A 21232-nucleotide genomic window follows, 5' to 3' on the forward strand; every position below is an offset into this window, starting at 1 on the left:
CAATGAACACATCCCACATTCTAAATAAACCTTACAAACAGGAATTCATATAATTAGCATTCATTTCTGCCAATTTCTGTCATGTACTCTTTTAAAATTATTGTTGGTTTTTTTTTTTTTTTTTTTTAAAGGAAGGCAGTTCAACTGAAACATTTCTCAGCATTCAGCCTAACTGTAGAAACATGAAATGGGATAGAAGAACTTCAATAATGAGAAATAATACACGTGAGTAATGTGAACACAGCGTCATTACATTTACGGCATTTGGCAGACGCCCTTATCCAGAGCGACTTACATTTTTATCTCATTTTTATACAAGTGAGCAATTGAGGGTTAAGGGCCTTGCTCAGGGGCACCTCAGTCATGTCCTCAGGTCTGGGAATCGAACCCACGACCTTCTGGTCACAAGACCAGTTCCCTACCACCAGGCCATGACTGCCCTGCCCGTCATCTCTGTCATGTGCTCTTTCTCAAGCAAAGTAAAGTAAAATATCAACAAAACTGTGAATCTAGTTACAAAAGTGTGAGTGGGTTGAAGCTAAACACTTTGGGGTCCCTAAAAAACATGCCTAAACTTCCATGAAGATGTCAGACTTAGCAGGTCAAGTCACAGCAGACCAGACCTATCCTGCCCTTCACCGCTGAAAGAGAAAAGTAGTGATTCATGCAGAGTTACACAAAAATGACCACTCCGTTATTGCGACGGACTGAGACCACCAGATTCTGCTTATGGCCGTTCCAAGCTCCAGCAAGCCGGTTAAGAACCATACGAACACCAGCTGACCCCTTTCCCGACCTCAAGTACACCAGGAAAGTGCACACCGGGCTTTTGAACTTAAGGGGAGACGCGGCTTGAGGAAAGGAGACCGTTCTGAAGGGAGAGGCAGGAGGGGTGAAGACAACTTTGGATGGCCTAATTTACGTCCAGTTACTTGTTCACTTTCAGCTCCTATTTCTCATGAGGTCACGTTTCACCATGAGGCAGTTTCTTGAATCCTGACAGGCAAATAGCTTTTCTTTTGTAGCACCGGACTTACACACATCAGGAGGCTATCTACATATCCTTCCTTTCTTTATGTAGAGGGGCTACACACAGTTGTAAATCTATAGTGGGTAATGTGTAGGGAGAATGAGTAATTCAATACAGTGGGACAAGATAATAATTAAACATGTACTGTTCAACTGCTTTCCCAGTATGAATTCAGAACCTTTAATAAATATCTTCAGATCAGTGTAAGCAAAATGCAAAATTCACCAGCTTTGCTAAACGCATGAAACGCGGTTGTACACACATAATTGTGATCTCGTTTATCTACACGCTGACTGGAGCTTATAGGTAAAGGTGTTAAGGCCCAAACACGGTACAGTAGCTGAACTCCGAACATTTCTGGTGTTCAGCAGTTATCGGGTTAAATTTTAAAGTGAGGGGGCATCACTTAAACGTGCTAGAGCAACGTTAGACAACTTGCCTGGAACTCACGGCATTTTCAAAAAGAATAACGACCGGTGCATAATTACTAAGCGAAATTATCAAACCAAACAAACAATAATGGCAGACTTCTTATATCACGACTGCATCCACTGTGTAACATTTTCTTACACCATAGCATCTAAAGACGGGTTTATTCCAGCCTACCAGACCAACAGCAGCAACTTCCGTAACTATCACAAACTATCTCAAGCGTGACTGCTAAAATATTCATCTCACCTGATGAACACAACGTGTCCTCGCAGCAGGCACGCGCTCCATGCCTTCTTCACCTGAGCAAGTAATGACGTCACGTTCTGGGCGCGCGCCCGCGTGCAGCCGCAGGCCTGCTGTCAGATACTCATATGGGGTTGTTAAGCTGTGACGCATCATCTTTGCGAAACGTCACGTCCGGGTCCAAACACTCGCTGCATTGAGTCCCTTAATATGCCGCAGTGCTGTGTGCCCTGCTGTTTTAACAGATCCGAGTCTAAAACAACGACCCTTTTGTCTTTCTACCGCTTTCCTTGCAATGAGAAAGAGAGAAGAAAATGGGTGCAGTTGATAAGGTAAGTTCTATTTCTAAAAAAAATCTTGACAGTGCCTCCGTGGGCGCTAATGCTAGCTAGCTAACCCCACAGAGAAAAAAAAGCCAACTTGCCCCTTTTTGGATTGCTTGATATTCTAGCTATGGGTTTAATACAATGTTTCTTGCCACATACAGATATTTTAGTTCTTGTTTTGTTTTATTTGTTGTCCAGCTAAAGTAAAGATAGCTCTGGTTAACTTAGCTAGTGGCGCTAACACTAGCTAGATTAGCTAGCTCGTAAAAGGCAACACCAGGATATCTTTTTGGATATCCTTGATGTATTGTATGGATACACACACAACGGTTAGCTGATCAGGAGTGTCCGTAAAAATACCAAGCAAAAATACAGCTGATGCTACTGTTGCATCCTATATTTACCTTTTTCAGTATGCATATACATTACTGCTTAGCCCGTTTCCATTAGTTTATTACTGCCGTACACTTACCATACATAATTCTCACATTTTATTGCAATATATATATATACACACACAATTTTATAAGGTCCTTATTTCTTTAGCACTTTGTTAGAGGAACCCAAGTAAGCTGTGACTAATGATTAATGATAATTTTTTCTTCTTTTACAGACGTGAAAACTTCACCCCAAACTGCAACTCCAGGGTGTGTAGTTGGCACTTTCCCAATGGCAAAGCTGCTGGACCTTCGCGATTCGCTTGGAACCAGGGAAAGGCTTTTCATTTTCCTGACCACCCCAGCAATCCCCCTAAGCAGAAGAAGCAGATTGTCCCTTCCAGTGATGATGCAACAGACACAGGACACACAGCTGACATGGCAACCCCACAAACCCCTACTACATCCCAACCAAGTCTTGTCATGCTTGAGGTTGAGAATGACATGCTTAGAGAAGAGAACAAAAAATTGAAAGAACAGTTGGAGAAACAAAAGCAAACCTTTTCTTTCAGTCAGATTTCCTCCCATCCTAACAAAGTCCAATACTACACTGGATTACCTGATGCTGCCACAGTATTTTTTTTGGAAGCACTTCTTTCTAGATTTGAGCTACAGTATCATTCTGATTGGACTGTCCAAATTATGCCCCTTATTGATCAGTTACTCCTTACTTTGATGAAGCTTAAATTGAATTGTGGCCATGTAGACCTTGCAACAAGGTTTAATTGTAGCACAGCAACTGTAACTAACATCTTTACCACCATCATCTGTGCTCTGTATGATATTTTGTGCAAGGATATCTCCTGTGCAAGGATACATGTGGAGCGGTCTATTCAGAGGCTGAAACTGTTTTGCATTTTGGACCACATCCCTTACCAGTACAGGAAATATATTAACAAGATACTGAAAGTATGTGTGTGTCTTACAAATTTGCAAACCCCAATTCTCCGTGAAATTCAATGAAATATCTGATGTATGTAAATCAGTTAGCAGGACAGTGGCAAATTAAAACATGTTTACAATTATTGTGACTGAAGAATGATTTACACAACTTTGCAGAAAACCTTTATTAAAAAAGTAAAACCAGATTAAAATGTTTGTCTTTTTTACATTCAGGAACATGTTAGTGTTGTGATGTGCTACAACCTAATTCACTATAACTCAATCTGCACTTGTAATGCATTGAACAATTAACTTAGAATGTGTGGTAGGAAAATATCCTTATAAAAATGTTCGAGAATGTCAATGTTAAGCACCCATGTTAGGTCTTTGAGCACTGGGAGAATGACCAGGTCAAGAGGAGTCCATACAAGTAGATGACAACAGTTAGCTTTGGTCAGATGTAGGTTGCTTTGGATCTGATGCCAATAGTGGTGAGTTTGTTTTAGTTTGAGGGAACTTGTCTCTTCATCCAGCTCTAGAAAAAAGTCTCTCTTACTCTCTGCTGCCTGCTGGACAGTCTTAGTTCTGGCGGACCATGGGCATTTCACCTCAATGATGCAGTCATCAGACACTGTCCCATCTGGAGATCCACCAAGTAGACCACTGCCAGACAGGAACAATCCCCTCTCCTGGATCACCACACCAGCGTCCGCTGTGTACTGCTGCTTTGCCCGCGACTCATGTAGGATTCCCCAATCACATGCCTTTAATAAAAACACAGTCACTTACTCTTAGATACACATAACTTAAGTTGAAATATTCATGAAGACCCACAACTTACTTTAGATCCTTCTTTGAGGTTGTACTGGCCAAGCAGTGTTTTGAATAAGGAAGGGGGGTAAGATTTCCGCTGAACTGCTGCCAAGACCAAATCAAAATTGCTTGCCGTGATTCGTTTCTTGCGATATGCTGACCTGTTATACATAAAAACAAAACAAAGAATTAAATCAATTTATAATTAGTTACATGTTAAAATACCACACATGCACAATGTCCCACAAATTAAGACAACAAATTACAACCATGTCTAAATTATGTGTACGGGTTGTCAAGCTGCTTACTTAATTTATGCTTTGCATACATTTTGTTAAGTTGCATTTCTTACCATAATGGGTTCTTTGCTTGCCCAACTGTAGCTCCCTCAATCTGTTGCTTCTCCTCAGTGGTGACGGCGAGTGATGATAGCACATAAAGAGCCTTGTCCTCAGCCTGGCCATAACCTGGGCTGCTCACTAGCCCATCAAATGTCTTGATGGGGAGAGATGTCTAGATTTAAAGTTAAGCACATAGTGTTGAGATTTAGGTTAGGTGCCAACATATTTTGGTGCATACAAAACACCTGTAAATAAAATGTGAAATTCTATGTGAAATTGTTTTTGGGTGCAGAGAATCATAAGTGCAAACTTGTCTAATTTCCATGGGTTTACACATTTCTATGTATTGTAAGTCATGTGTCAAACCATGATCTTGACATTAAACAACAATATGTAATCGCTTTATCCCAGTCAAAATACTCAATGTAGTGCAATTGTGCTGTTTCTGGTAATGTGAAGGGCATATTAGAGTACAAAATACAGAAGTCATACCTGAGGCGGTTCAGAACTCAAAATCCACCCCATTCCAGTAAAACGCCCAAGCTGTGACAAAGATGCCAGGGCCCATTCCTTGTCATGTTGTGTGACAGGTCTTTTGATTCCAGCTTAAATAAAATGGAGTAACATTAGTAATTATGACTTATTTTATTACACACCTTTAATTGTAGATTTTTAAAACATGCAATATACACTATAGTCTCTCTCTAGTCTGCTCTAAAATAGATTAACAAATTGTGAGAGTTTATCAGAACTATTCAATTAATAAAAGTTAATCTCACAAAATTCAATGGCTTTGAAATTACATGGTTCAGGTGTGTTGCCAGCAGGCTGAATGTGAGGGGCTGAATGTCCTCCAGGACCAGGTTTGGAAACCGCAACTTAAAACTGCATAGCGTTAAGCTAATAAACCATGCAACATTGACATCAATTGCAAATTATTTACTAACCTCGTGATGTGGATGGGGCCATCTCAGATACTCTCTTGGCTGCAATTTCGTCCGTTTTCGGGGTCTTCTCCCTTTTCCACACGCATTCCACATCGGTGCGGGACACGTTTTTCTCCACCCAAATCAACAAGGCTGCCATATGATGGCACTTGTCTTTACCGATTGGGCAAACGCAGCTGCTGTACCTCACTGCCTGACCCTCAACGTGTACCTGTATTAAACGTTATTTCACCCATACTCACTTCAGTCACCACACCTCAACCTCAATTCACCTCAATTCACCTCAACCTCGTAAATCGTCTTTTTCATGGACGCCTGGACTCTACCCCTAAATATACCACCTGGGAGAACAGATACACTTAGTACTCTATTGGAGTTGAAAGAGTTTAGACCTTTTTTAACCCTCAATGGTGCCTCACTAAAGAACGAAGTTATCGTAAACAGGTTTACAGGCTCCGCCATCCTTGTTTGTTTGGACCCGGAAGCGGCTGAAACGTCACGCGTGTCGTCACACTTAACAAGCGGATAACACTCAGCGTGGTGATGTCATAGCGCGCGTTAGTCTAGTAGTCGAGGTGGGGTTGTTTAAGTTTTCATACAGTTCAGTTCCAACTCACTTGACAAGTAGACCTACTGCGAGTCACCAGCCAACGATGTCACTAACTAAAGATTTAATGATACATACTGGGAAGCGAACGGAGACAAAGGCCGGAATGAAAATGTTATAGCAGCATGATTAAAATTTGACATGAGCATTTTTATTACAGTTTGAAAATGATCTAGAAGCCATATTTATGTTTATTAGTATTTTTCTCCTGATGTTTTATATTTCCCAATTTGCATCATTTCATTAAATTCACAGTGCATGCCATAATAATACGATATTTTTTATTAGAACATGCATTTCATAGCTTTTCATATCTGACTTTGTGAATATTAAAGTAGGCTATACAATGAAAGTTATCTTGAAAGCTTCTTCAACACGAACCAGTCTCATGGTGAATTGGGAATACTGTGTATATGTTTTGTAAAAGTATTGGGCAATGGTTAAATCTATGAAGTTAGGCGTCGTTTGATTCAAATTCAGATGGTCGAATCTTCATCTCAACAGACTTCAGTGAGTACCACCAGCCGTGCCATGTATACCACACTATTCCGTTGTCAGTCACTGCGCTGTACGGTCCTTTATAGTAGAGGCCATTCAGATTGGCAGCGTGACATCTAGTGGACAAAAATGGAACAGCACCTCAAAACCTCGTCACAGTTTCCTTTGGAACTTGGTGGACATGTTTTTTTCCCTAATATACCTGTAAAAACCTTTGCTAGGTCCACGTTTTAGTGTTTTAATAATAAAACGAATAAAGTAAATATTCATTAATTTAATAAAAACAATTATTTAGCAAATCCGTATGACTAAAGATTGAGATTATACAACCCTATCTACATACATATCTTTCCACTGCTTTAAAAAAACAAAATAAATAAGTAACTGCTACATCCGATACCTGTTGAACCACCAGCCGGATTTATCCTCAACAGCACAGCTGCGTTGATATTGATCATGGTCCCTGTCCCGTGTACTGAAGGCCATTCCCTGGTGACTGGACCACCACTGGACCTCAGGGTGGACGCTACCTGACAGGGAGTCTCCGGCGTTCCCTGTGTAGCCACCAAAACTCAGCTTGTAATTGTTCTAAAACAGTGAGGGGAGACGGTGGTTAGGATTCAAACTGAAAATAAAGTTTCTGCGTTGTTTACAAGCTGTCAGAATGACACTTATCCACCAGTGGTGGTCCGTTACCGGGATTCATTTTAGTGTGATGGAAAATGTTGGAAATAGTTTAACACCAACAGGAAACTTGTACACTGCCATTAATGATAACTATGGAAGAGGTAGGCCTATACAAGGAACCAGCACTACTGAATTTATAGTGTAATAGTAGAGTATAATTTATATAAGGAATTTATAAAAATATATTTAAATTTACTTACTTACTTACGTAAAATATAAAATTACTTACTTACTATAATTTATATGTACATGAATATACAAACTATGTATAAATAACACAACATACAGTATATAGATTTTTGTTTGGAAAGAGAGTTCACTAGTCCAGACAGGTGCTTCAGTAATGATTTCAGTTCGTTGTTTTTGGGGAAGGAAGGTGATACATAATTGGGAAAGAAACTTCAAAGATGTCTGTTGGTTTTGAGTGTTTTAAAGTCTGAAATAAATCTAGTTGGAGATGCTGGGGCTTGAACCCAGGACCTCATACATGCGAAGCATGCGCTCTACCACTGAGCTACATCCCCATATGTAGCCCAGAGTCATTTTGCTATGAGCTTTATAGACCTCTACCTCCTCATTGTCAATGTTGAACTTTGTGTATAAGGCAAAACGGTAGTTGCCCTCGAAATCCTCCAAGTTGATTTTCAAGGTGTAATCACCTACATGACATACAGACGTAAATAATACCGATGTAAAAATATCAATGTAAATAATTCAGATGTAAAAAATACTAATGTCAAAACATGCTTTTTATTTCAACTTAAAGGCCAAGAAATCCTGTCTGTAACATGCATCTCCCTGTCTGCTCCGGTCCAGCGCTCACAAGTAAAATAATGAGCCAACCTTGGGATGTCAGATAGTGTATGTTGTCATTTCCTAACCAGAACTCTCCATTTACAGATGTCATATCACCAAACCCAGTTTTGTAATCTTTCCAATCCCTATAACAAAAATACTGGAGTTACTGGGGAAAAACCATTGTCATAAACAATACTCAAATCTCTGTGCTCCATATACTGTAACCCCATTTACAGTATATCCATTACATTCTTACTATGTATCTTCTGTATGTCAATATTCCAGTATTTAGATTACCTGTCAAAAGACTCACTGCCATCTGAGCGCCTTTGGAAGAGCGTCCAGCCTCCTTGGTCGGTCATATCACAGTACACTCTGATCTGGTTTGGACTCCGCAAAGGTTTAATCATGTAAAATCCACTCTCCCGGTTTCCGTTATTGAAAACCTGAGCACAGTCTTCACAGGCGAAGAGCATTTTGTGTGTGAACGCAAACAGAAAGACAGAGACAATCCACAAATGATAGCAGCAATGATCAAAAGACGGCAAAGTGCCGCTCAACCTGCATGTCGTTTGTCTCCCAGGTCGGTCAGCTTGCTCTTATATGCGGGAAGCTGCTGTGTGATGTTCGTGAAGCGGTGGATCGTCTCCTGCTGCTTCACGGCACGCAGCTCCATGGTCCTCAACTGCTCACGAAGCCGGTCTCTCTCCTCCTCACAGTCATCAAGGAACTGCGCACACACAGTATAAGATGGCTTTACTAATACAGCAAAAATCCTTTAACAGGCAGCTTAAGAGGAAGGTTTGATATGGACCACAATGACAGAACAATCAAGTTAGGAGAAAGCCAGGAGGTAAATCCACCACAGAAATACTTACAGAGTGAGTCATGTCCAAAAACAAAATGATCCAAATGACGAGAAATGACGTTTTAGATGTTTCCATGACAGAATGAATCAGTGTTTGAGAAGAAGCGGTAACAATGTTGCACAAAAGTTAGTCCCGCAGTTTCATATGCTCTGATCCAGTTTATGCATCAAAGATCTTCTGCCTAGCAGGTGTGACCTTTTCAAGCTGGAATGACTGGAGTGCTCTTTGGGTGGAGTCACTCAGGAGCAACGCTGATGAACACAGACAAACAGCAGGGCAAAAAAGGGCTGGAGTAACACCAACCAAACCAGGAAACCTGTTCAAGCATCATGGCTCCGGTCTGCCGGTGCTGATTGCTATGATCAACATCAACATACGTACAAAGCTGCTGTTGTACCATTGAAAGTCCTTATAATTCCACAAAACTATCCATTCATGTATTTACATCTGCTTATCCGGGTCGCAGGGGCAATAGCCTAAGCAAAGAGGCCCAGGTTTCCCTCTCAACTAAATTAATCATTTTGTATATAACAAAATTACAGAGCAAAAGAACTTCAAAGTGCAAAAATGTCTTTTAAAAATGAAGAAATGTTGAAGCTAAATGTTAAAGTAAAATTTAAAAGATGGCTGAGAATACCTGATTTGATACACACATAAAATCAAAATGAGAAAAATGTGTGTGAAGCCCATCTGTTGTTTAACCCCTGGTGAACCACAGGGTACACCAAACTGACTACAGAACCTGTGTGTGTGTGTGTGTGTGTGTGTGTGTGTGTGTGTGTGTGTGTGTGTGTCGAACCGGAGGAATGCTCGGTATGCTGGTCATAATAAATGAGGCAATACTTCGCAAAGGTGAAGGGGAAGGGAAGTATCCTATAGGCGCAGATAATAACAGACAGGTGATATCAATACTCAGATAATAACAGACAGGTGATATCAATACTCAGATAATAACAGACAGGTGATATCAATACTCAGATAATAACAGACAGGTGATATCAATACTCAGGTGAAGTGGAACACGTTAGACGTCGCCTGGCATTCTGTCTGGTTATGAATGATTAGGGAAAACTGAGGACTGTGTAAGAGATGTTAAAATGCTGGATGTCGCTAAACTTCCTCCAACTTAGTGATGACAAAACGGAGGTTCTCCTTCTGGGCCCAAAGGCCACAAGACAGAAAATATCAGATATAATGCTAAATTTTGCAGACTTCCCCATTACACCTGGCTCTCAGCGTACACCAAAAATCTCAGCATCATACTAGACTCTGACCTATCATTGATAAATGATAATACTACTAGGGTAGCATTTCTACATCTCTGTTTGATGTACCAAGCTAAGTAATGCATTATCCCAGCATGATGCAGAAAAATTAGCACACACTTTGTTATCTCCAGATTAGACTACTTTAACTCAAGCTCAACCTCAAGCTTGGCTCGACTTGAAACTCCATGCTTAAAGTCTCATGGAAGACAAAGCTCCAGACTATTCTCTGTCCTGGCTCCAAGATGGTGGAACGATCTTCCATTAGCTGCTAGGACTGCAGAGTCTATTGCTATCTTCAAGCGTAGACTGAAGACTCACCTGTTTGTTGAGTTCTTACCAGATCACTAACTCAGCTGATACCACTTGCCGTTGTTCTTAAATTGTATGTCTGTTTATGGTTATTTGTGCTTCTTGGCAAATGTCTAACTTGCAAAACACTAGGTAATGATACTGACTCCTGTAGTTTAGTAGTAGTCTGACTCAATGGTGTCTTGAATTCTGGCCTATTTGTACTATTTCCTAGGATGTATTCTGTGATCAGAAGCAAAGCACTTTGTAAGTCGCTCTGGATAAGAGCGTCTGCTAAATGCCGTAAATGTAAATGTAAAATGTAAACTCATTACTGTCAGCATGCTCTAATAAGAATCTAAATACACTTCAAATAGTTCAAAATGCCACAGTTAAGAGTTCTAACTAGAACATTTTATCACATCAGCCGTCTTATCAACCCTGCACTGGCTCCCAGGTAAACTGGCCCCCAATCAGCCCAGTATCGATTTTAAAATCCTTCTATTGACCTATAAAGTATATAGGTCACCTGAATACCTCCAGGAACTTATCTCCTACTATGAACCCCCACGTCCACTAAGATCACAGGGTGCTGGTCTTTTATTAGTTCCACAAATTAATAAGGTAACAGCAGGGGGAAGAGCCTTTTCTTGTAAGGCCCCCCAACCATGGAATAACCTTCCAGAATGTGTGCGGGACTCTGACACAGTCTCAGTCTTTAAGCTTAAGTTGAAAACTTATTTAGTTTAGCGTTTGGTAATTAATGTGCCCCATTAGGTAAAGGTTACAGATCCAGGGGTTCATGGGCAAAGAGTTTTATATTAAACTGGGGCGCTGGTGCTGTCATCCTGTCACTGCATGTGATCACTCAAGTTTAGCTGACTCAAGATCACTCAAGTTTAGTGCAGTGGATGGATGCCAATGTCTCAGGATGCTCCCAAGTCTGTGTTACCTTCTGGTTCTGCCCTTTTAGCTAGGCTGTAATAATTTAATGCCGTAGTTGCTGCCACACTGCAGAAATTTTTTAATTTCCTCTGTCCCGCATATAATCCCATATAGAGCTAATTGTCCCTCTTTTCTTTTTCCAAATGAATGCCCACCTACCCAAGGAATACTGAGACAAGGAAAGAAAAGCCTTTCATTTACGGCATTTCCTGAGATCCACCCTGGGCCAGCCACCTCCTGCCTAACCAGCTATGGATGAAGGATCAACCCACTGCCCTGGCACCCTGAATTCTCCCCTGCTATGACTGTATCTCCACAGCCCTGGACTACTATTACTGACCATCAATAGGTCTATGACTCTTAGAAATAAGAATTACATAGAGAACATGTGTATATAAACACAAAGATGATAATTAATTGTTTATGTATCTCTTTAATTACTGTTTTCATGGTGACTGGCTGGTCTTGGTTCCTCTCAAGGTTTCTTCCTCATGCTCTTAGGGAGTTTTTCCTTGCCACTGTTGCCCTTGGCTTGCTCAATGTGGGGGGGGCAGCTCAAGACCCACGAGACAACGTGAAATACCAGCCTGGTGTTTTGTCAGAACACTGAGCAAAGACTGCACGTGACTTTGTGTGGTGTTCTTTCGTAGCCAAGCGAACAGGGCTTGCTAACTGCGAAGTGGTTCTGTGTCTCCCTCTAGTGGCAGAAAACGGCCTAGCTAACGACCCAGCCCCAGGATGAACTGAAGCGTTCATACTTTCATGAACATATAGAAGAAAGACCTCGCCACGTTTGAAGGGTCATCATGAAGATAGAAGCACTAAAGGTGTGTGTATCACAGCACACACCTAAAAGCGTCGTTCTGTTTAGGGGTATGAGCACCGCCGAGCCTCTCTCACAGGTTTCCATCGGTTACTATCAGTTATGCTGCAACCTCTGTTCACATGCTGCGACATTTCCAACCACAAAGTCTTCTTCTTCTGCTTCCAGCGAAAATGGTGAAATATAAAAGTAAGGGGCTTTAAGAAACCTACGATAATATTTCATGACACCTAAACATGTTGTTTTAACCTTTTGGCTTGAATGGGTTTTTTTTTCTGACTTCTGTCAAAGATGCCAATGCCTTCCTAGAGAAAATAATGCACTTGCAGCCAAATATTAGTTCTGTATTAAAAATAATATTTTTTTATTAAACATGTCACGTAGCCTACTGACTTGCAGTCAACACAGAGTAAACATAATTGTATCTTTATGAACTTTCCAGTTATGATAGCAATTAAGAATATTTAATGAGTGGGCTAAGCGGCCTGTTGGATCAAGTATGTTGGAGTGTAAACTCTGCATGTTTACTCTGGCACTGGTGTAGCATGTTACCACCAGCATTCTTTCGGCAAGGTTTTACATTCATTCACGCGATTAAAGGGGTTAATGGGAAACATATCAGATGTTGATGTTGCACTTGTGTCAGTAGCCAAGTCAGTTAAGACCAGCAAGCGATCCACCTCGTCTGTTTTTGCTCACATGATTAACCCTAGCTATGTTGAATACAGTTAAATACACTGAAGAAAATGACCTAACTTAACAAGGTCACTGTGTGATTTTGTATTGTAGCTTGTCGAATGTACATGTAATATGGATTTCACCAGTTTCGTACATACTTCTTGTTTGTGGTCTGTGGTAGTTGCTCCAAAAGAGCTTCCTTATTTCAGCAAAGGAGAAACACAGATACTAAAAATATACAATGTTTATACATCTGTTATTAAAATAATTTATTCAAATACAGTATATTTTATACTTCTATTTGGAAAAGTAAATGTTTATAAAAGTAAAAGTAAACATTATATATATATATATTAAAAAAACAAACCTTTCCTATTTAAAATCACTCATGGTAGAACAGTCAACTGTATCCAGAGGGAGACTGAAGTCAATAGGACAATAAGCCTAATAACTTCTTAATAACGTTATTTTAACACTGGGGTAACAATAACAAATACAAATGTCACTGCAATGACAGAGAGGCCTCTTGTCTGTCATCACTATCAACTTGTTCATGTTCACCACTGTGTCCAGTAGTAGTGAATGAGTAAATGAATCACCAGGGTGTGCACGGACTTGGGCAGGCTCTAATATAAGACTCCAATTTACCAGTTGAGACTTCCATTAGAGAAGTGTAGGTGGTCAGCTAGACAGTGACACAAGTGACATTACAAAATTAGTACACTATTACAGGAGTATTAACTATCAGCATAAGATCACTTATGTATAATAAACACTTTCTAGGCTGGAACTTTGTAAGTTCAAGGTTTGTGTGTGTGTGTATGTGTATGTGTGTGTGTGTGTGCATAAGGGAGGACCTTACCTTGTTTAGCACTGGTTTTGTTGAAAGCACATCATATATAGTTTGTAATGAAATGTTCTGACAAAACACAGATTTAAGTGGTTAATCCCATACCGTACAGGACTTGGTCTTAAGCAATATTAAATCCACACAACACGCATTCATGCACATAAACCTCACTCTAGTCACTCTAGTCACTTACTGCTTGTGTGGTTTTATTCATGCATTTCATAGCTGGCGTACGCCGATCATCAAGAAAGAACGGGTCTTCCCAGTGGTCATAGTTGGTTTCAAGGACGTACCATCTGCCAAGCTTCAAATCAATCCTGTAACACCATACGTGTTACAATTATGTTAATATTAAGTTCATAGCTTTTGTTTTTTGGAAAGTGGATCATTTATATGTGTTTTTAGTGGGTTGATGTGGGCTCACTCCCAGATGTCCAGCGTGTTGACTCTAGTGCGGGTAATCACACAGCCCTGGCCGGTGCGGTTCCCACCCAAGATGAAGTACGCGGGGGCCAGGAGCTTGGTCATAGCCAGCTGTTTTTTGGCATCCTCATAACTGTTAAGAAAAAAAACAAACATGTTGTCATTCATGTTTATAATGAGGATTCATTTTTGGTTTTAGGGTACGAACGTCTTCTTTGACTGTCGCACATGTGGTGGAGAGGACAAGGGCTTTCACCTGGTCGCGTTCTCCAGGACACGACGCGTGAGGAAGCTCATCCACATCCCATCTCTTTGGCCAAAAATCCACTCCAGGATTCCTAAAAAAACATAATGTGTTATCTGCCTTGTCAACAAGAAAGAAACTAGGCAGATGAGATGTTCACACTGCCATTCCTAAGACCAGAGTAGAAGTAAAAACAGCACTGTTTACATGTATCACTGCATGTTTAAAAACGTTATCTCTTACCTATGTACCCTCCATCAACATTGAAGCGCTCATTCGTGGTTAGAGTGAACTCTCTCTACAAACAAGTGAGTATGATTAGGTTTTGTTTTTGTGTACTTGTGAAATGGGATGACGCAAATCACTTTTACAAAGCCAAGCAGCTTACAGGTCTAATGCCTGTGAGGATTCCTACATATCCTGCAAAGTTGGTGGATCTGAGCAGCGTTCTGTTGTTCCGAATGAAGTCAATATTCACCACGAGCGGTTTGAGCTTCTCAGTTATGATCCAGGTCTTATTTTTTTGATCCCACCTTTTAGGAAGAACATTTCAAAAGCTGGAATCAACCTTTGATAACAATGATTTAAAATATTATTTTTTATATAAAACAAATCTAACAACCTATTATAACAATGAGACAAAAAATATATATACAATACAAAACAGAAAGCTGTACCCCATGAACAATCCAAAGTCCAAATTCCGAGCATGGTAAATATTGCCTGAAATATACACAGAATGAGAAGCAGTGACTTATGTAATAAATAATAAATTACACATACACAACTAATAAAAATTTAGGGCTATTTGGCTTTTGGGTGAAAGTTTTGCATGAACCTAAAATGCATTCTCACCTTTACAGGTGAACTTAATGCGACCTTCTCTAAACTTTTGAATGCACATGTTCAACTGTTCAATGTCAGAAGTTTTTGCACATCGTGCTTTCCTCTAACAAGGAGCTTAACAGCAAAATTCACAACAGGAGTTTCATGAATCGACATCACGAGACCAAGACGACACCGAACTATTGATGTTGTCATGTGTGTCATGTACAAGTGTCATGTCTGACCAATCTAATCCGTTTACATTAGAAGGGTCTGGGTGCTAGACCACAACACCAGGCACAGGTGTCATCATCTTGCATGGGCCAGGGAATATTTACGCTGGACGAGGGACCAGTGGGCCTCAGAGCTGTTCACTGATGAAAGCTGTTTCACGCTGAGCAGAAATTATGGCTGCCAACGATGTTAGAGATGTCATGGAGAGTGCTATGAATCAGTCACTGTTGTCACCAGACGAGCCTTTGGTGTTGGTGGTGTTACGGTGTGGTCAGGTGTGTCTAGTCAGTACAAACTGCCCTACACTATAAGCCAGGGGTGGCCAACCCGCGGCTCGCGAGCCGAATGCGGCTCTTTGCCTGGTTTCGTGCGGCTCCCCAGCCGGTCCGCGGGCTCACCTGCACTAACGGGGCGACACACTGCTACATTTTCGTGGTGCGCGGTTTGTTTACAAGCCTAGCGAGCCGCTAATACTTTTTAAATCGCCGTAGTGGAAAACACGCATTTGACTGTCTTCACAGCTAATAATTTAGCCCCCCCCCCCCCCCCCCCGCTCAACAACTTACACTCCCCCCCCTCCCCTCGACAACTTACACTCGCCAATGCATGATGTGGCTCTTTGCCGTTACACAGTACAAAAAATGGCTCTAGGTCTCTGGCGGGTTGGCCACCCCTGCTATAAGCACAGTGACAAGCCTGTACTACTAGAAACGGCATGACATGTAGTTGTAATTGATGCTTAAGGGAACAAAGGTTTTTGAGTAGTGCTGTCAATTCCAGGTGCCGCGATTAAAAGTCCTCACCAGGATTTTGCTCAGGCTTCCTGGATTGTGTTGATTCCACTAATTTTACCTGGATTGCTAATTAGAAAATCTAGCAAGCTTGAGCAAAATCCTGGTGAGGACTTTTAATCGCGGCACCTGGAATTGACAGCACTATTTTTGAGACATTGACTGTTGTTGGCTTTTGATTCAATATTGTTTTGAGATGAGGAAATGACCATTGCTTAAATTATATAATTTCATTGTAGCTTGAACGTTTTTTTTTATCATAAATTTCACCCGAAAGCCAAACATCCCTAAATTTTTGTAGTGCATATACAGTGTCAGAAATGAAATTTCTCACCTTTTACATCTTCTGTAACTACTGATGTGCACACAGTGAAAACTTCATAGAAGATATTAAACAGCACAACTTCTCCTAAAGGATTAAGCAGAAAGCAGCTTACATTTGAAGTTTTTGAAATCTGTGTATACTCAAATAATGAGGTTTTAACATTCTAATTCTAACGTTCACATACTTTGTTTAAATAAAGCTCCAATGCTTTGACATTTTAATATCCTTTCTATATAATTCATACTTTCATCAAATAAATGTAATTAAATCTAAGAAACTATTGGATAAACAAACCTCACCTAAAGGGACTCCAGTGACAACAGCAATTCCTTTAATCTCCTCATTAAAAGGGTAAGGAAGTGTGTCCACAATTAAAGGCTGCAACGATCAGAAAGAATCACAGCACAACAGTGAGTAGTTGTTGAGATTACATAACCAAATGATAGTTGTCATAAGAGTCAAAAGAGTAGGGTTACAGGATGATGCAAAAACAGAATTTACCCACCAACTTGTTGTCCACTAAATCAAGTATTTGTCCATGGAAAAACCCACCAGCTAAATCTTTTATTGCCTGTATCATTGATAACAGCTGGAAAAAAGAAAAAAAGTTCATTACTGTGATATACAATGGACAAAATTCAGTTTCAACGTTCTGTTTTGGATACCTCAAGTAAATTGTTCCCCATTCCATAAAGCAGGCTGGTCTGTTTTCTGTTCTCGATTTACCTGATGTCATCATGCATCACAGCGAAGAACACTTTTGTAATACTTAAACAATTTCTGCTCTGGAAAGGCAACTTAACGTAAGAACTGCAGTCAGCCTGTAGCCATTTGGTTGAAGAGTTCACTTCATCACCACCACTGTAGTTGGTCTTCTGTGATCAATGTAATCACCACATGTGTATGTGTGTGTGTGTGTGTGTGTGTGTGTGTGTGTGTGTATGTATATATATATATATATATATATATATATATATATATATATATATATATATTTGATGAAAGTATGAATTATATAGAAAGGATATTAAAATGTCAAAGCATTGGAGCTTTATTTAAACAAAGTATGTGAACGTTAGACCTCATTATTTGAGTATACACAGATTTCAAAAACTTCAAATGTAAGCTGCTTTCTATATATATATATATATATATAATTTTTTCTGTACATTTACAGATCTAAATTCCATAGCTGGGTGGGGTATACAGAAGACTGCTTTGCTTTGTGGACCCACAGCTAAAGGAACAGACCCTGTTATGATATGTATTAAAACATTATGTTTCAGTGTATTATTAAGTTACTTACTTCAGACTTTTTCTGCTTCATCAGGTGATTCCACCTCTCGCTGGGCGGTAAATCGAGGTTTACTGTGTACCAGGTGACATTGCCTTTAAACCTGCAGGGAAATCAGGACACAATTAACCCGAAATCTCACATGAAAACAGGAGGAGACATTTATAGGCTCAATGCACCAACATTAACGGATGAAAGCTCTAAAGTATCTCTGCCCTCATAATGACAGAGAGGTGTGTGGACGTACGTGGGTCCGTCGGGCGGGTACATGCTGCCCCGGCACTCCTCATACTGTAAACGAGACATGGGTCAGGAATACATACAAAATAACCCCTCAAACTCTACTCACAGCTATTCTAGTCTAGCATGAATTATAGTGTCGGTCTAAACAATGTCAAATAAGAAAAGACCACGGCTGACCTTGTGAGCAAAACATGTAGAAAGGCTGAAAAATGTCAGCAAAACGTAACGAAAGTTTGGCCGTTGCATCTTTCGTCAACTTTCAGATTTCATGATTTTGTCCAGACGAGTTCCGAAACAAAAATCTCGAGCCGGGCTATACCAAGGGCGATAGGTATCCACAGAAATATCGATTTTATTTAGTCTGAACATAAAACGAGTATACGAGACTGTTATGTACTTTAACATGTTCAGTCTTGAAATAACCATGTACTGTAACAATATCATTATTCAATAGAGATTTGCTTTCAAATGTTCATTTATATTATTCTTCGCGAGACCCCTCGTGTGATCAATACGATGTTTTCTTCCGATACTAAACAAGGAAGTTGATACGTGCCTATTTATAAAGAGGCTCATATTCATATATTGCATTTCGTAACCAAACGTTATTTACAAAAACAATCATGTCTGTGACTAAGCAACATCATCCATTCCTCTTTTGGAAGATACTCGGAGAATAAAAGAAACACATTTTTTTCTGGTGTTGCGTATTTAATCTTATGCGCATGCGTGAAGTTACATGCGCGGGATACATGTAATAAAGGCAGAAAAAACTGCCAGCATTTAAACTAAAATTATTATAATATTATCACTCTGACAGCGACTGGGAAATGTCAACGAACAATAGTAAAACAATGCGACGCCAGATGTAAGCCTGTAGAAATCGTCTAGAAATTCAAACTTACGCCTTCATTTATGAAGTTAAAAACATCCAGTAGGGGTCAGTATAGATTTAGGTTTAAAAAACGTTTATTGAACTGTCCTTTCTAATTTAGAAATATGACCTTCTCCATTTAGTGAGCCTCGGTGTAACTGGCGTAATGGTCAACTTAAAAAAAAAAAAGAAAAACATTTAAGTTGTAATAATTTTTTATTTTTTTTATTTTAACACCTTTATTTACTTACACGTTTACTGTCTAGAATGGCAGAAAGCCCTGAGTATCATATCTCAGTAAGATTCTGATAGTCTTCTGTGGAACTGCAAGGGACATGATGTATCAAACTAGTGAAATGCAACCACACTACTAATCCAGTAATGGTGAGTGCAACAGCCTACCTTCTAAACTACAGCATCTGACTCACAAATAAGAGTGAGGCGAGACCCGAGACATCATCTGAATGAGAAGAACAAGATCTAGGATATCAACACCTACACTCTACCAGTCACCAGATCTCCTGCTGGCAAAATAAGTTGGCCAAAGGAGGAGACAGAATAAAGGATAGGATCAGAAATTAGTTTATTAGCACATGTAGCATGTTTTGGAGATAAAGTTAGAGGAGCGAGATTGAGATGGTTTGGGCATGTACAGAGGAGGGAGGAGAGGTATATTGGTAGGAGGGTCTTGAGGATGGAACTTCCAGGCAAGAGGAGGAGAGGTAGACCTAAGAGGAGGTTTATGGATGGGTGGTAGAGGATATGAGAGTGGCTGGTGTGTCAGTGGAGGACACTCAGGACAGGGCCAGGTGGAGGAGTTTGATCCGCTGTGGCGACCCCTAAATGGGAATTGCCGAATGAAGAATAAGAAGAAAGGAGGAGACAGAAGCCACTATCATCAGATGGGTTAAATCCCAAATCCAGGACTCTCAGAGTGTACACTAAGCAGGTAGGCTGAAGACTAGTGGGCACCACAGTCACTATCCAAAATAAAACAACCATAATCCAGGAGTGTGCCAGGAAGATGGTCCCAAGTGATGAAGTGCTTAATGAGTAGGCCTACTTCAGACAGCAGAGACCCGAGGAGGATGGGAATGAGGAGAAGGGATAGAAAAAAAAGAGTTAGAGAAGATGTGGAAGATGAAGGCAATATTGGTTCCTGTGGTTATCGTTGTACTGGGAGCTGTGGCACACAAACTGGGAGAACGGCTCCAGCAGATCTGGGATCTCCATTCAGAAGAGTGCCATCCAGAGCAACAAATATACCATGCAGGATTCTCCAAATCCCAGGTCCCTGGTAGAGGACCCTATCTTGAAGGAATAAGACAGGCTGGCTTCTAGCTTAATGGCTTAATGTTATTCTTAGAGTATAGCTTAACATACATTATGTACAAAAAATCCTTCCATAGTGACAACGCAGCAAATGTCTGTGGGCAGTGCTGAAGATGTAAGTGTGGGTGACGCAGAGAAGACCCCATGTTGAAGGCATCTTCCACATCTTCCACATCTTCCAGTCTGATACCATCATTCTTCTAAAGGTCATTTGAAATTGTTCACAAATTCCACTGCTGAGAACCAGATCTATGTTCTTACGGAAAAACCTAAGAGTAATGGATCAGTCACTTCTGTATTGACATTCACATATTATCTGAGCCTTCAATTTCATACCAGGCATGAACATAATTCTGTATCGAGCAAGGGTATTCCTTTATGGAGTATTCCTGCATTCAGTCTTTTTGTGCCATTAGTGTACAAGTGCTTTTGCAGAGGACAGGGGCATGCAAAAGAGAGTTTGAGTTATGAATCTTTCACACCTGGGAGATAAAAAAACGGCCAAGCCACTTGGCCAACTGAAGGTCCTCCATTAATTACACACTTCCTACTGATTATACCCGTTGATAGAGCTTATCTTCTAAGGCAGAAGAACGCTGCCCTCCAGCCTGGAGTGTTCACCTAGTGTGGAGATATGTCAGAGAGAGGAACCACCACTGGTGTAAACTCATGATAAGACAAATGGAGCATTCTCAGCTTTCTAATGTGTGGAAGTGAAACAGCCTTTACCTGTGCTTTGCAAAGTTACTCAGTAGAATATCAGTTACATAACTGAATTTATGCTATTCAAGCACAACTGTATATTTCTGAGATATAATAAAGGGCAAAGTGAATTAGTCCTTTAATGTAGATAATTCGGTTTAAATATATTAGCTCATAAAAAGA

The 21232-nt window shown here is 40.3% G+C and overlaps 5 protein-coding genes and 1 non-coding gene across 6 annotated transcripts in view; 1 reads left to right on the plus strand and 5 right to left on the minus strand.

Annotated features, from left to right (window-relative positions):
* mtus1a (microtubule associated tumor suppressor 1a) overlaps window positions 1-1820 on the minus strand; it is a 32458-nt gene extending 30638 nt beyond the window's left edge. Inside the window, exon 1 of the mRNA XM_077021297.1 lies at window positions 1709-1820. The gene's annotated coding sequence lies outside the window, so the exon portion shown is untranslated. The remainder of the gene's footprint in view (window positions 1-1708) is intronic.
* A 42-nt stretch (window positions 1821-1862) lies between these two features.
* LOC143526717 (uncharacterized) lies at window positions 1863-3564 on the plus strand. The gene is made up of 2 exons (XM_077021303.1): window positions 1863-2037; window positions 2645-3564. The coding sequence occupies exons 1-2, from the start codon at window positions 1916-1918 to the stop codon at window positions 3429-3431; spliced, it is 909 nt and encodes a 302-aa protein (XP_076877418.1). The 5' UTR covers window positions 1863-1915; the 3' UTR covers window positions 3432-3564.
* Window positions 3061-5972, minus strand: LOC143526716 (uncharacterized). Its single transcript, XM_077021302.1, has 5 exons — window positions 5452-5972; window positions 4997-5109; window positions 4516-4676; window positions 4192-4324; window positions 3061-4114 (listed from the first exon to the last, which is right to left on the minus strand). Exons 1-5 carry the CDS (start codon window positions 5588-5590, stop codon window positions 3659-3661), a joined length of 1002 nt encoding a protein of 333 aa, XP_076877417.1. The 5' UTR covers window positions 5591-5972; the 3' UTR covers window positions 3061-3658.
* Window positions 5973-6187: 215 nt separating this feature from the next.
* fgl1 (fibrinogen-like 1) lies at window positions 6188-9164 on the minus strand. Its single transcript, XM_077022930.1, has 7 exons — window positions 8920-9164; window positions 8603-8771; window positions 8339-8498; window positions 8087-8184; window positions 7814-7902; window positions 6957-7144; window positions 6188-6672 (listed from the first exon to the last, which is right to left on the minus strand). The coding sequence occupies exons 1-7, from the start codon at window positions 8983-8985 to the stop codon at window positions 6513-6515; spliced, it is 930 nt and encodes a 309-aa protein (XP_076879045.1). The 5' UTR covers window positions 8986-9164; the 3' UTR covers window positions 6188-6512.
* Window positions 7696-7767, minus strand: trnaa-cgc (transfer RNA alanine (anticodon CGC)). Its single transcript has one exon. It is a non-coding gene; the product is annotated as a tRNA-Ala (tRNA).
* Window positions 9165-12618: 3454 nt separating the features above from the next.
* asah1a (N-acylsphingosine amidohydrolase (acid ceramidase) 1a) lies at window positions 12619-18473 on the minus strand. Its single transcript, XM_077021304.1, has 14 exons — window positions 18319-18473; window positions 18146-18189; window positions 17911-18001; window positions 17110-17193; window positions 16904-16982; window positions 16614-16688; window positions 15107-15152; window positions 14818-14962; window positions 14673-14727; window positions 14442-14523; window positions 14187-14318; window positions 13956-14079; window positions 13775-13831; window positions 12619-13597 (listed from the first exon to the last, which is right to left on the minus strand). Exons 1-14 carry the CDS (start codon window positions 18385-18387, stop codon window positions 13508-13510), a joined length of 1173 nt encoding a protein of 390 aa, XP_076877419.1. The 5' UTR covers window positions 18388-18473; the 3' UTR covers window positions 12619-13507.
* Between the last annotated feature and the right edge of the window lie 2759 nt (window positions 18474-21232).

This window comes from Brachyhypopomus gauderio, chromosome 11 (assembly GCF_052324685.1).
Source record: "Brachyhypopomus gauderio isolate BG-103 chromosome 11, BGAUD_0.2, whole genome shotgun sequence".
NCBI classification, from domain to species: Eukaryota; Metazoa; Chordata; class Actinopteri; order Gymnotiformes; family Hypopomidae; genus Brachyhypopomus; species Brachyhypopomus gauderio.